Source organism: Phaethon lepturus, unplaced genomic scaffold, assembly GCF_000687285.1.
Source record: "Phaethon lepturus isolate BGI_N335 unplaced genomic scaffold, ASM68728v1 scaffold42230, whole genome shotgun sequence".
NCBI classification, from domain to species: domain Eukaryota; kingdom Metazoa; phylum Chordata; class Aves; order Phaethontiformes; family Phaethontidae; genus Phaethon; species Phaethon lepturus.
Genome location: NW_010512451.1, coordinates 27,051 through 41,307, shown reverse-complemented (window position 1 = coordinate 41,307; position 14,257 = coordinate 27,051). Strand labels below are relative to the sequence as shown.

Below are 14,257 nucleotides of genomic sequence, written 5' to 3'. Positions count from 1 at the left end.
TTTACTCTGTTTACTTCTCTTTCCAGCTATTCTTATTGACTGTGAACCCAACAAGACACCTCACTGTACCATATAATTTCATTCATAGACTTGCAAGAAGCTACCAAAATACAGATACTTTTTGAGCAGTGTGATTAGGGGAGATCAGTATGTGTAAGCTAAGTGAGATGGGTGAAAAAAACTTCACATTCTGATATTGAAGACATACTTTGCAGAGAAGAGAGTATCACATGGAGCATAGTGCCAAGTTCAGCAACTTGAATTGTGTTGAAATAGGCCAACAGCAGCATTTGGAATTATTATGGCATTACACAGGCCCTCCTTTTCAAATATCGTTTTGGGTTGCGTTTGCAACAAAAATTGAAATGTTTCTGATCAATATTTGTTTCAGTATCTGAGATTTTAACAACATGCTTCTCAAGTATCTGAATGATTAGAATTACTCTCCAATTACTTACTCTGTGTTACTTAACAAAGGGTTGATTCTGGGCTGGCTTCATGTGGCAAAGCTTATGTAAGCATGGTTTAAAAGCCTAAGCTAACTATGAAACATTGTTTCAGTTTACAGAAATTCAAAGACTATAGATTATTATTTATTACCTCCAGCCCAGGAAAAAATGTTACTGCAAGTTCCCTCATGCCTCCTTACTGTGCTGCGCTCCTATCTAAAGTTCAGGGTTCCATATCCTGAGCCACAGTTCTGCATTGCACCTAGATGGCCACAGTTGCTTAAATTTCTTCTGAAATAGACATCTGACTTCCTACAAGGAAGGGAGGAAGACGGAAATGCTTTCAATTATAAAACACCATCTTTGATTCTGTTTCATGACTAACAAATCTCATCATACATCCTTATCTGAAAATATATTTTGAAATGCTACATATGAAATGGTATTAATTTATTTACCTCTACCATATAATGTAGTAACAGTTTTAGAAGAAGAAAAAATTTTAAATTAATTGATGAAGCTAGCATAGCTTTTTTAATATAAATAAGTGCTCTCAAACACCTTCAAGATGTTTAGATATTTTAAAATGTGCCCGAATGGTGTCTGCATTTCCTGCATCACTCTATTACAGTGTAGTACAAAATGACTGCTTACTCCCGCACAAGTGTAATTTCAGGGCAGAGGCAACATGTTCAGTTTTGAGAGTGTGATTCCTTTATTGCACATCACATGAATAAGAGACTGCATATAGCCCAGTCAAACCACCTTCTAGATCTAGACACACAATGATTTGGAGACTTTGTAATGAGCATTTTGTACTATAAGCCTTTAAAGGAAACAACTTCATCAGCTTTCACTTACAAATTATCTGTGCAAAAGTACAGTATTTCATAAATAAACTTTACCCAAATATTAACAGAAAAAAGCTTTGGGATATAATAAGTATAAATACAGTGGACAGCTGAGCTGCAAATTTAATTTAGGTATATACAATAATATGCTCACCAGTTCTTTTCACAGATGTACGTTTAACCTCCCTGAGTCCTTTTCCATACTTAGCAACATGATACATTTTCAGATGCTTGCTCAGTAACAGCAATGATAGCTTCAGGGTTAGAGAGAAAGGTGGGAAGGAGTACATCAAAGTGCACTCCGTTTCATTTCTCATGGATTTTAAGCTTACTGCACTTTTGCTTCTAAGAGCCCACTGGTCATGACGTGACCCTGACCACTTACGCAAGCACTGACATGTCTTAGTGAATCTGCTCCAAGATAGGCCATTAAAAGTTCAGTGTGTCGGATTAATAATTGCATAAGATCTTCAGCCAAACTCTCCATAGTTGAGTATCTCACCTTTTCAAAATCAAAAATGTCCTTGAGGAAGAAAAGCACTTGATCCTAGTGGGGAGGGGGTGGGGGAAAGAAAAACTTGTATTCACTTACAAGAAGAAAAAAGTATGCACTGCTAGCTATTTCTTTTATACATTCCCTAAAAACATTTATGTATTCTTTTGATGCTAAGATAGAAGTACATTAAAATAGACTTTGCTAAACAGTTCTAGGCTTAAAAAAAATTAATATGAAAATATTTATTTTCATGGTTTCTTACTGTTAGTCTTAACCTTAGGAAAATGCAAAGGTATGCCTATAAATAAATTCACATTTATTTTAATCTCAAAGATTTTTTTTTTTAAATTAAGTGGCAATTAAAAAGTTGCAAACCTTGAAGAAGCAGCATAGGTCATAAAGCGAATTTCTAGGGCCCAAAAACCCCCACGCCAAAACAGGGCTGACATGTTCACATACAGCATAGAAATGTGCAAAAAATCCATCAGGCACCTAGTGATATAAAAATTGTAGACAAAAGTCACACAGAAAACTTAGCATAAATCTCTATTATATAAAACTAAGTCTTCAGAAAAGCCTAAAGCACCTCCTACTTCAGGGTTGTGGTAACTTAAACTCTGTTAAGTTATAGGGCAACTGTACCAAACAAGTATCATGATTTTTGAACGGAAAAAATTACACTTTACAAGAATCCATCTTTAAGTCTAAAGAAAACATAAAATATCTGTGAATGTCCACACTGTTGTTACTTTTACAACTTACAGGCACTCATAAATATCATATTGTATAAACTTATATATCATACATGAATGCAGTTTATTTTACACACTCATAAACATATATTTATAATTTCACAACAGTACATAACTAATAATAAAAATAAAAATTAATCACAAATTAAAAAACAAAATACCACATAAAGAACTGTCCTGAAGGAAATTTAAGTTCATCACACTCCTTGTGGTACAGTTAGTCTCTCCGTTACAAACATTTCCATGGAGCTTAACTTTATCCACTTTTGAATGACTCCAGCAGTGCTGATAAAACTAGTCCCAAGGAGTTACTCACACACTTACAAACTTATAAATATTGAGACTTCTGTATACAAAGGAACTACAGAGTAAGGTACTTGTGAATTGAAATAGAGATGAACATAATAGGCTACTATAACATCTGTTTTGGAAATAATCCCTTTTATAAAAAACTAGTGTAGACAACATCTATTTATATAAAATACCCAGTCATATTGACACAGGGATGTGACACCTCAAATCTTAAGACATAATGGTAGCTGAGGATCTTTTACAAAATACCAACTGCCATTGGAACCAACTTTTTTTTTTTAATGATGAAATATGTCTTTAGCAGTTAGAAGTCACATAAATAGCTATTCTTAGAATCAGAGAAAGGTGTCAGTGCAAATCACCTGAGCAGAGATTCCTCACCTGCGGTATGCAAAACCACTTCTACTGGCTATGGATATCCTGCAGCAAGCCTCAACTCTGCTTTTGGACTGGCTATTACAGAGATGGGGCATTTGCCTCCTAGGTCTAACAAAAGCCTCCCAAGGTGGAAGTCAGGAGCTGCTGGCACAGAGGAGTTCTACTTCAAAATCCACAGAGCTCCTTCACTGAGAGGTCAGGATGCAGAAGTGGTCTGAAGGAGGCTGCAACAGAGTTCCTGCCGCTGGCAAGGAAGATGGCACTTCAGGTAGGTAAAGGGGCAGGACTGAATTTTATTTAGCTGTGGAGATGATGCAGGGAGATGGGGTTGAGAATCCCAGCATAAGCAGGTGAGATACAAGACTAATGACCTTGGTCTGCAAAAATCAAGGTACATGCATGGGGCCGTAAGTCAGAGAAATTACTGTCACCACTGTTGACTGGACCTAAACTAGGCTGAAAATCTTGCAGCTATGACTTTTTGCTAAGAAACTGGTATTAGGGCCCCATGAGCTAAACTTACACAATTGTCAGCCTTTTGTCTAAACTAACATGTCTACACGATTAAGAGTTGATCTGTAATTTATTTTCCCAAAGCTACAGGACAGAACTTCAAATTCTTAGGAGCCAATCAGTAACTTTGGTCCACATCATTTGCTAGGCAACTCACCTTCATTTGCTGTCTTTTCTGCTTCAGTACTGACCAACAGCTTGAAGCCACAGCCTAAATGTAAAAAGGAAAAACAAGGGCCCAAACCCCGCATAACTTCATTGTAAGTGAAATTATCTATCATCACAAAATAAGAGATCTGCAGAATATTGTATTTCTATATTTTGGGGATTTGTATTCAGTTTCAATTTGTGATAACACAAAGTTTAAAACGGGAAAATATCAGGTGATGCAAATAACTAATTTTATATGTAGTTCATATCTGTTATTTTCAGATCTTACTTTGCAACATTTTCTTTAGTTTAATTCAAATGTACTTTCTCATCCTTGACTGATTTTACAGTTGCAACAGTTGGCAACATTCACTGGTCGTAACTGAGGACCAGTCTCTTATATACCAAAGTGTGTGCTCAGACATAAGTAACTATTTTAGATATTAAGTAGCATGTGAACACATTGAAATGTCCTTTTTCATTTTAGCAAAAACATTCTTGCAATAGCTTCAGATGCAGCTAAGGAGTTTTGTCCAAATATGGACCTGCGAAATACAAAATACCAGTAATGGTAGGCTTTTTCCCCCTCCTAGCTTGTAGCTATCCTCATCTGATTCTCCTTCAGTACTGCAAGATAATTTACTATTCACAAAACACACTGTTATCATGTAACTATAAAATAAACACATGCATGTTACCTTTTCTTCCTCTAGGAGGAATATTTCAATTGAAAGACAAAATAAAAGGAAAACTAGCAGTTTATAGATATAAATGGATGAAACGACAGTAGTATCTCTACCAGCTGACCATGGCAGTAGCCTGTATGTCTAACAGAGGGATGAGATCTATTTGACAAAGAAACAGGCACATTTGAAAAAACATGAAATGTTATGAGTATTTGAATGACTGTATTTTATTAATTTACCTTTGTTAGCTTGCAACTTTGTGCCTTATTGCTAAATCTCTGGTATATTAATCCAAAACTATATCTAAGATCTAAGATGTGGCTAACAGAAACTTCCCTTCTAAAATTCTACTTCCTCAGAGAAAACTCATCAAGTTAAAGTATCTTCTCCAACACATTCAATTTTCTATGTATTTTGGGCCCAGACTTGTAGCTTTTAAATTGCTATTATGAAAAACCTGATAATACAATCTGTTTCCTTTTTCTGAGGAGTATTTCAGGTACATACTCAGTTATATTGAAAGCCAAATTAGAGTTCACAGTGAAGGACGGTGTAGTTTCTTTGCTTCAAAGTCAATGCTGTTATCAGGACAATATACACAGTCTATATCCTGTAGTTGTTGGACTTATTCTCGTTTTTACATTGTGCTTTAAGAATATAAAGCACAGATCGCCAGAACAGTTTCAGCATATAGAGAAATTCTGTATCAGAATGTTCCCACCAATGTTATATTGATCATACCATCTACTTATTGTAATGTACTATAGAATAATAATTATGAAAGTTACACATAAATACTTACTGTTTCCTTAAACGAGGAATTTAGCCAGCGGTTATTTACTACATTCTGTATAGATATTGGTGGATTTTCTAAATCTTCAAATGAATCCATTAATATGAAGTCCAGAACAACATCATAAAAATTCAGGTTTTTCACCTATATTAAATCAGAACACAATCTAAGTAACCTAGTTTCTCTTTCAGCAGTGGAATTCATCATGCACCATATTCTAACTCTGTATTAAGATGCTTATTTATAATTGTTTTTCATGAATATTAAATATACTTTGCCAGTAAAGGAGAAGTTAAAAAATAGTACGTGCTTTCTGGTACTAAACTGCAGTGGTGGATGCCATTTCTCTAAATCAGCAATGTAAACAAAGAGAGTTGTCTTTCCCGCAATTCTGAACTGTAAAAATGTATTTTTAGATGCTATGGTTTGCATAATTAAGGGTAAAAGCACTTTTCAGAAATTCAAACTCACTCCTCTAGCAGCAAGTTCCATTTCAGTATTATCCCAGTGATCTGTTTTTTCCAAAAAATATATCATCTCATCAAAGACATCTTCAAATTTCTTTGGATTCTGTAAAGTAAAAGCACGAGTATCAAGCAAACTTAATAAGAAAGATGGTTTATTTACGCTGGAAAGTGAATTCTCGTAGAAGTACATTAACAATGAAACATTAATTAAAAAAGACTTTTACCTTTCGTGCTCTCACAATTAAAGCAGACAAAATTTTTCTTCCACTTTCAGCAAGAAATATTCTGTTTGCAGTTTCTGAAAGAATTATCTAGAAAAGGTTTCAGAAAACATAGACATATTCATTCACAGGTTATACTAAGTGACCTTAAACACTTCAATCAAATTTCATATAATTATAACCACTAATACAGTAGGCAAGTTCCTAATAAGTCTTTGGCACAAAGGTTCCAAAGCTAATCACAAAATTGGGACTCCTCTGCAAATATGTCCCATTTTAGAATTATAGAAATGTAAAAGCCACAAGAAAATACTTAATTACATAAGTTGAAAAAATGCTGGCACAGGTAGCGCATTGATAGTTTCAATGCCATGTACTCTAGGCTTAACAAGACAGACAGACAAATCACTCTCCTTACTATTTACCTGAAAAGCTTGTCGAATACAATGAAGCTTAGCAAGGAAGTCACTGTCTCCTAGACACTCAAACATTTCAGTCCTATATAAAATAGAAAAGTTTTCAAAGACCACTAAAAAAAGAAGCACACAAAAATTCAAATAAGTCTAATTCTGAGGAAAAAAAAAACCTAGTACAAGTACTTAGAAAAAATGAGTTCTATATACAATATTTAACTTTAATTCTTGCTTTTCTTGGAAATAATTAAGTAGACACAAATCAATACCTTAATACTCGTGAATAAATTTTGCCTTCTTCTGCTAAGTGCATAGCTTCTTCATACAATGGGCAATGGCAAAGAGAATCTAGACCATAGGTATTACGAATGTCTCTGTGCTCTGTAAGCTGAAAAAAAAATTTTTTTCCATTTCATTAAAGAGCTTGGTAACATTTTTGTAAAGATAAAACAAATAAAAGAGTTTTTCCAATATTCTACTGAAAGTTGTATCATTTTCTGCATCTGCTTAAAAAAACCAGGCAACACTCAGCTAGTAAACAGAAGAGAAACACCACACTATTAACAAGACTTTGTAACTTTTAAAATCTGAAAGCTACAGTTTCAGGTTTCCAAGTTTCAAAAGTTTCATTTACAAAATGCAGGCAGCTTAGTTTTGTTTTTAATTTGCCTAGTTAAATCTAATGGGTCTCAAAGCTGTTAAAAAAAATTAAAATTGTCAGGACACAAAGTACAGAATGATTGCACCATGCAAACCTTTAGGAAGCTGGAAATAGTAACATCCTCCCACCCATTTTTGTTTTGCTGGTAAATATGTCTGCAAGTTACCAAAGCATATTGTATGAAGCATGAGCATCCAGCATTTTACTACAGGGTCCCAAAAAGGTTTTTATTATTGGCAATTTTAATTCTGTGGTTATCATATAAATTAATGTGAACCATGGACATTTTTTGAACAAGAAAAAACAAAAGCAGATTAAGAAATCAAAGCACATAAATAATACAGAGAACTCCTGTTTACAGGATATCATATTTAATCCACCAAACAATGGCTAGCTACAATTTCCACTACAAACATTACATCATATTATGAATGACTAAAAAAAAAAAAATGCACAGGCTTACACATCCTTCAGTTTAGTTCATGACCAGAAAATTAATTCTTACTTTTTTTTAATCCAAATTTTTTTTTTCCTATATCCTGCATGCAGCAAACAAACCTGTGCTTCTAGGCTATAAAAACAGAGCTTAGAAACATCTTTAAAAAATAATTCTCACAGTAATTGAACTACATAAAAATAGCCACCCTACATCTTAGAAAGATTAAAGAAATCAGATTAAAATATAACTTTATGTTAAACTTCCATTAACATTTTTAAATAAATATATGATGAAAAGTTTTTCCCATCAGTGAAGACACACAGGCAGGTGCTGGCATGAGGCTTCATAAAGGCACAAAGAAGTATGCTTCCAGCATGTCTTCTCCACAGGCTGTAGCTGAGCCAGTTACAGCAACAACAATTTGGCCAAGTACGCTTGCATGCTAAGGGGAAGAATATACCTGGTTTTGTCCATGTAAACATTTGAGCACATGAATAAGTCACAGAGATTTCGGTACAGAGTTGGTGTTCTGACAAGCATCACACATTGTTAGATGGCATATATTTGCTGGAACTTACACTGGTACTTTGAATCACTCATACCAGTATCCTTTTACTCTAAGCCGATACATAAAATTCCTTTGATAAAATGGTCAGGTTCCATTTTAAATTGATTTGTTTGGGTTAAAAAAAAAAAAAAAGAAAAATCTGTATTCCCATACAGATATCTATAGATTTCTCAAATTGAGATTGAAGTGATGAGACAATAGCTAAGGAATAAAAGTTTTAAAATCAATAAAATGTTATATTAAATGTGTAATGTACACCTTTACAATTCATCTAGCTTGAAAGTATTTCCATTTTAAAAGTACATATTAGTTTATCAGTTGTTTTGCTTGGAAGAACAGACTAGAATAAGCTGTTGATTTGTTTGGGTTTTTACAGCTATTAAAAGATTTACAGCTATTAAGACCAAAGATCTCATTCCAATTTAACAATATTATCATAGCACCAAATTGTGTTTTGGGATCACTAATTCAAAAAGCCCACCTGAAAATTTATGTTGTTCTTAAAAAAAGGAAGCCACACAGCCTTTAATTGAAAAATACATGTGAAAATATATAGGGAGAAATAATTTAACCAGCTGGAAGAAACAGGAATATATTAATTTCTTTCAGATATAAGAAATCAATATACATACAGACACACACACACATATATACACATGTATATATAGTGTAATAGTTAGAACATGTATAAACAAGAACAAGTGACAAATCTTTACTCCAGAATTTGTTTTTCTACATTATGGTTAAGAAAGTATTAACTGTGGAACAATATATACATATTTTCCAAAATAAAGACCAAAACAGAACACAAATAAGTATACCTACTTATTTCTTACCTGATCCAGCTATTACTGAAGCCATAAAACATTCCATTTACTTTATTTCACTTGCAAAGCATGAGAAGAAATAGGTTGTAAACACATACGTACTTTGTAAACAGTTGCCCCTATCTTGGAGGTTATAATTTCTGTGGTAAAAGGGATCATATTAGTTTTCTCTAGTGACCTGCAGGCAAATCACCTTCTTCAGATATTTAGGCAAACTGACTGACTGTGACTGAATTAGGACTCACGGGATTTCTACAGTTAGATGGAGGTAATCTCCACCTGCTGCCAGCAAGCCTGAGATAACATCTTTAGCACGTGAAGATGCCTGATCATAGCCCACGTGGTTACACGTTAGCATAGAATCTGATACCTGGGAGTTGGGTGAGGCCCTTGATTATATTTAGCTTTTTTTTTTTTTAAACTTGCTCTCATGCTAGCAGATGAAATAGAACAGCTGTGTTACTGTTGTAATGCCTATTATTGAGCTCAAATGAAGAAAGTGATTAAACCAACCAGCTACTAAGCAGGAGAGAAGGGTGTAACTATTCTTCCACTGAGAAGATGGTTTTGATTATGGATTGAAGTTAGTCCCAACATTTGGAAAAGGAGCGTAAATTCCCCTACCACTGACTTCTCTTAGCATGCAAAAAGCAGATAAAAACCGAAATAAACTGAAAACCAGAAACTAAGGTGATTTCCAGACAAGCTCTGAAGCTGCATCATAATGCTCCTGGAGTCATCATGGTTTTTCTTTTGATGCTTTCTAGTATTTAAAAACATATTTTTAGATAAATATTTTATATGTAAACAGTATATATGTGTAACATCCAGTATTATATTTTAAACGGTCTTGCAAACATTCAGTAATGGCCATTCTTTTTGAGGTGAAATAAGGTGAAAGCTTGCTTATATAAGCATCCTGGTTCAAAACAAAATTAGTTGAAGATGCTCCAAAGACACATTTGCATTTCTGAAATAGCGGAGTTCAGCTATTAGAAGAATGGACAAATCATATACAATGGTTAACATGCAGAGCATACAACATTTCCTAGGTAAGAACTTCTCAAGGTGACATCAAAAGGAAAATTAACTTTTTTTTTTAAAGTCTCCAAGGACTTGTTACCTTTGAAGAAAAAGGTGGAGAGAAAGGTTAGTTTTAAATGAAATGGTTCACTATAACTACCTTATATGAATTGGCATGCATTCAGGATGTGTATTCAGTTACCTGCTTTTTACCCCGCTATGTACCCCTACACACCACCTAACTTTCCTCAACAGTGGTTCAGTATTTATCAGAGTTAGCAGAAAGTCCCAGCATCCCACATCTTGTCATCACAGGTAAGTTGGTCTCTTGAAAGCTCCCAAGTCCTTTCTTACCGCTCTGTAGTGAACACTTCTTTACACAGCCCTGCCGTTTTGAAACTCCTAAAACACCACTAAGGATGAAAAAATGCTCCATGCACAGCTGCCGAAAGTGCTGGTAGTTGTGAGTAACACAGAGGCTTGTGAAGATGGACCTGACATGCCAGCCTCTAAGCGTCTGCTATTTCCTCAGTGTCTTGTGGGGTTACATTGAAGAATATGAAAATGCAGACAAAGAACAGATTAAAAGATGAATCATCCCATTCTAGTCTTGTAATGCTTTACTTCTACCCATTCAAGGCTCAAGAAAGACATAGCAGTTGTTGGGACCACTGCACATGACATTTATGATGACCTGCAGTAGATACCTAACTTCATTATGTTGACGTAATATGTACATCTTCAAAACTCCAAAGTTTGAGTCATAACTTGTGTCTCTACACACAGTGCTGCAAAGCAGCCTCTGAAGATTACAACATAGATTGTTTTTGTTCAGAAGTTGATCAGTTTTCTCTGGACAGTTCAGCTTTAAGGCTGCATCTGCTAGTAAAGAGATACCGAAACCACTGCTGTAAAGCATCAAAACCCTAGAACTTGCAATAGGTTTTAAGCCTGGGATTCCCTGACTGCTCTGGTCTAATGAACAGACCCAGTAATCTTACTTGCCACCCACAAGATGTTTCTTAATAAATAGAAAAAATTCTCAGCTGTGCATCAAAACCTTGTTGACTACCAAAATAACCACCTACATGAATGTAACAAAAATAAACAATGCTAGACCTTTTAGGAATTCTTGCTTGCTCCCCCTAATAAAAAGGTCAATTTACTAGCACAGTCAGCATTCCTCACATTCTGAAATGCTTATCCTATATTAAAAAGACTGATGATAATCTTATTCTCTGAGTATCTTTATCTTTTAAAAGATTTTTCTTTTTTTTTTTAAATATAAGTAGCTGCAGGATAAGTACGAAACATGCTTTGGGAGTTGAAAGATGTGACAGTGATTACTAACTAAAACATTTGAGATGGTACTTCAATAAGCTGAAATGATAAAGCGGTGCGTGCTTCCTAATACCCAGAAAAAACAGGAAGTTCATGTAATACATACAAGCATAGAAGGAGTTCCTGAAAATACAAGACACCTGATTCATTTTCTTTGACGAAAACACACATTCAGAACATGACTTTGTCTGAATTATTGCTGCAAATTTATTAATTTTAAGTATAATGAAGAATGTGAATTTACTATGTTATGTGCATCAGTGGTAGTAGTACTTCTTGCCAGGCAGAATAATCCTAGGCTTCTGTGCTGCCTCTGGCTTTTGCCTACATAATACCTACAAGAAGGTATTACGGTACAAAAATTAGTTCAGTGCTAATATATGGGATTTGTTAAAAGTGTTACATATATTTCCTAAAAATTAAAAACTGTATGGTATGAGCAGTCAGCATATAGGAACACACTGGCTATTTATTAGGTGAAACTCATCTTTGTCCTAGAAGTGAAAACATTTAATATACTATGCAAATACCATAGGCAGCTAAGGTTGCCATAGATGACAAGGATCAACTCCACATTTTTTTATTTTACTATTATTTTTAAAGCTTTTAGAGCACCATTTAATGACTTGTTGGCCTAAGTTTTCCTATTCATAGCCATACAGCAAGCAGTCATAGTTGTCCTTGGAGAGAATCAAAGGAATCTCATTCCCATTGATCACTCTTCATTGCCCCATGGAAAAACTTTTCACAGCAATGGAATCTTTTTAAACAGGGCTACATCTATTAGGATGCAGAAGACAAATCATGGGGAAAAAAAACCCAATACAAAGGAAGCATGAAGTTTGAGAAATTTGTTAGAAAGGACATAGGAATGTGAAGTGTTTCTCAAAGTAGAACAGAGCTTTTCTGTTGCCTCTACCACCACTGACATTTACTGGGAGGTGAAAAGCTTCTGATGATGACATGAGTAGACAAGCTTCATTACCAGATATCGTGCTTCACTGGACACCATGAAAACTTCTGAGCTTGCCCAAAGTAGTAGGCAGTGGTTAGTGGCACTTCAGGTACATGTTCTTCAAAGAAATACTATTACTTTTATCAGAGTGAAAGATTTCAGGGATTAATTTCCCTCTCTTTCTCCACATCTTTTAAGACTATAAATATGAGGCACCTCCATACCTCATTAAAGTTGTTCGGATAGGGAGCTCCTTAAAATTTGCTACCCAGGGCATACTAGACTGCAGGACTGCTCTACGACATTTGTTTTTGAGGCAAGACAATAATCCACATCAAATTGGACAGATGACATGAACATGGAGGAAGTGACCAGGATGAGAACAGTAAGTCCCAAGAAGATCAGATTAGTGATTATGGTCACATTTCTGAAGTCTGTCAGAATATAGGAGGGCATGTGTCTGATTTTTGTGATGAAACGGGAAAAACACACAAACGAACACCTCACAAGTGCTATAGCATATATCTTGCTATTACTTTCCAACATTATTCCCCCCTGGTGTTCTCTATTTCAGGAAAGAAAAAGAACATCTATCTGGAAAGCAGGAAAAAGGTAACCCTACCTTTCAGTGACAGGGCTCTTTCTGAGCACTTTCTGAATCTAAAATTCAAATTTCAGTCACTTGGAAGGTTTTGGTTTCATACATAAATAATTACAGGCATATGGAAACTGGTGTTCTTTCTCTGTTATCAAAGCCTGCTCCTTCCTGCACTGCTTTGTTTTAGTAGATTTGAACCGAGAAAAAGACAACTTTAGTAAAGTAATTACTGAGAAAAAAAGAGCAGCTAAGGCTTTATTCACAAGTCTAAAAAAAATCTCCTAAGCTTTGTACTGAGTTAACATTTTAATAAAGAAAGGAAAGTTTATTTGATAATAGAACTACAGATGTAGTTCTAGTCAAGATATGAAAATAGGACATGATAAATGCATGTGCACTGACAATGGAGAGGCAGCAACAAAGCTCACTGTCAGGGAGAGCAGGAAAGAGCTGCTATTGGAAAGATGGAAGAGAAGTCAGGAAAGAAAGGGTGGAGACCTTTATCTGGCACACTCACTGCTGTATTGTTGCCAAAGGTGGCAGCTATGTTGATCACACAGTAGGTGAGATAGCAAGAATATGAAAAGGATACGAACCCTCATAAACACAAGTTGATGGCAGATAGTCTCAAATGGGGAAGAAGTTACCATTATTTATCACAGTATATATATTATCAATAACTTAATTAGGGCAAATGGTTGTGCTCACCATCCCTTCTGCAGTGCTTCTGAGAGCCTATGTGTGTTTATGAATGGAAGTCTGACTGGGCTTGGGGATGGCAACTGACTGTCTAAATCATCACCTGTGTGTTGTAGTTGTCCAGACTGGCACAATTCTATACGAGAGGTCATCAAGTGCATGATCCTCAGCATCCTCCTGATTATCAGCCATAGCCAAGATGCGGTTTTGTCATGCCCTACTGCTATCCTGTAGAGCTCAAAAGGGCATGTGATTTAAACTCTGCCAGATGTTCCAGTGTTGTACAGCCTTTTCTTGAAAGCCATCTTACTATGTTTTGTTCTAATATAACACAGCACAACTTTCTTCTTGACTGCTAAGCAATATCCCTATCAATTTCCATCAAAACATCTATCTATGTCTTGTTTTAGGATTCCCTGTATCTTTGCTGTATCTCTCCTCAGGGCAGTGAACTAAATTTCATCTGACTGTGTGTCAGCACTGAAACATTGATATAGCTTCCAGTCTCTAAAGCCAGAGTCATACAAAATACTTAGTCCTGCTCCTTGGGACAGGATGCAATGTAGAAAGATGATGAGTAAATTGTCAACATACAGCTTGTAGCATAATGTGACCACAAAAAATGCTGCTGCTTTGTAATTTCCTGGAAGATGAAATTACTAATG

At 35.2% G+C, this 14,257-nt stretch overlaps 1 protein-coding gene across 1 annotated transcript in view; it reads right to left on the bottom strand.

The window, feature by feature from the left end:
• Positions 1–1,628: 1,628 nt before the first annotated feature.
• Positions 1,629–14,257, bottom strand: part of FAM73A (family with sequence similarity 73, member A) — a 38,791-nt gene continuing 26,162 nt past the window's right edge. The window contains exons 8-15 of the mRNA XM_010287005.1: positions 6,751–6,869; positions 6,494–6,566; positions 6,072–6,158; positions 5,852–5,950; positions 5,390–5,524; positions 3,909–3,962; positions 2,172–2,288; positions 1,629–1,847 (exon numbers count right to left, since the gene is read on the bottom strand). Of these exons, the coding sequence (XP_010285307.1) occupies positions 1,629–1,847; positions 2,172–2,288; positions 3,909–3,962; positions 5,390–5,524; positions 5,852–5,950; positions 6,072–6,158; positions 6,494–6,566; positions 6,751–6,869 (903 nt within the window). The remainder of the gene's footprint in view (positions 1,848–2,171; positions 2,289–3,908; positions 3,963–5,389; positions 5,525–5,851; positions 5,951–6,071; positions 6,159–6,493; positions 6,567–6,750; positions 6,870–14,257) is intronic.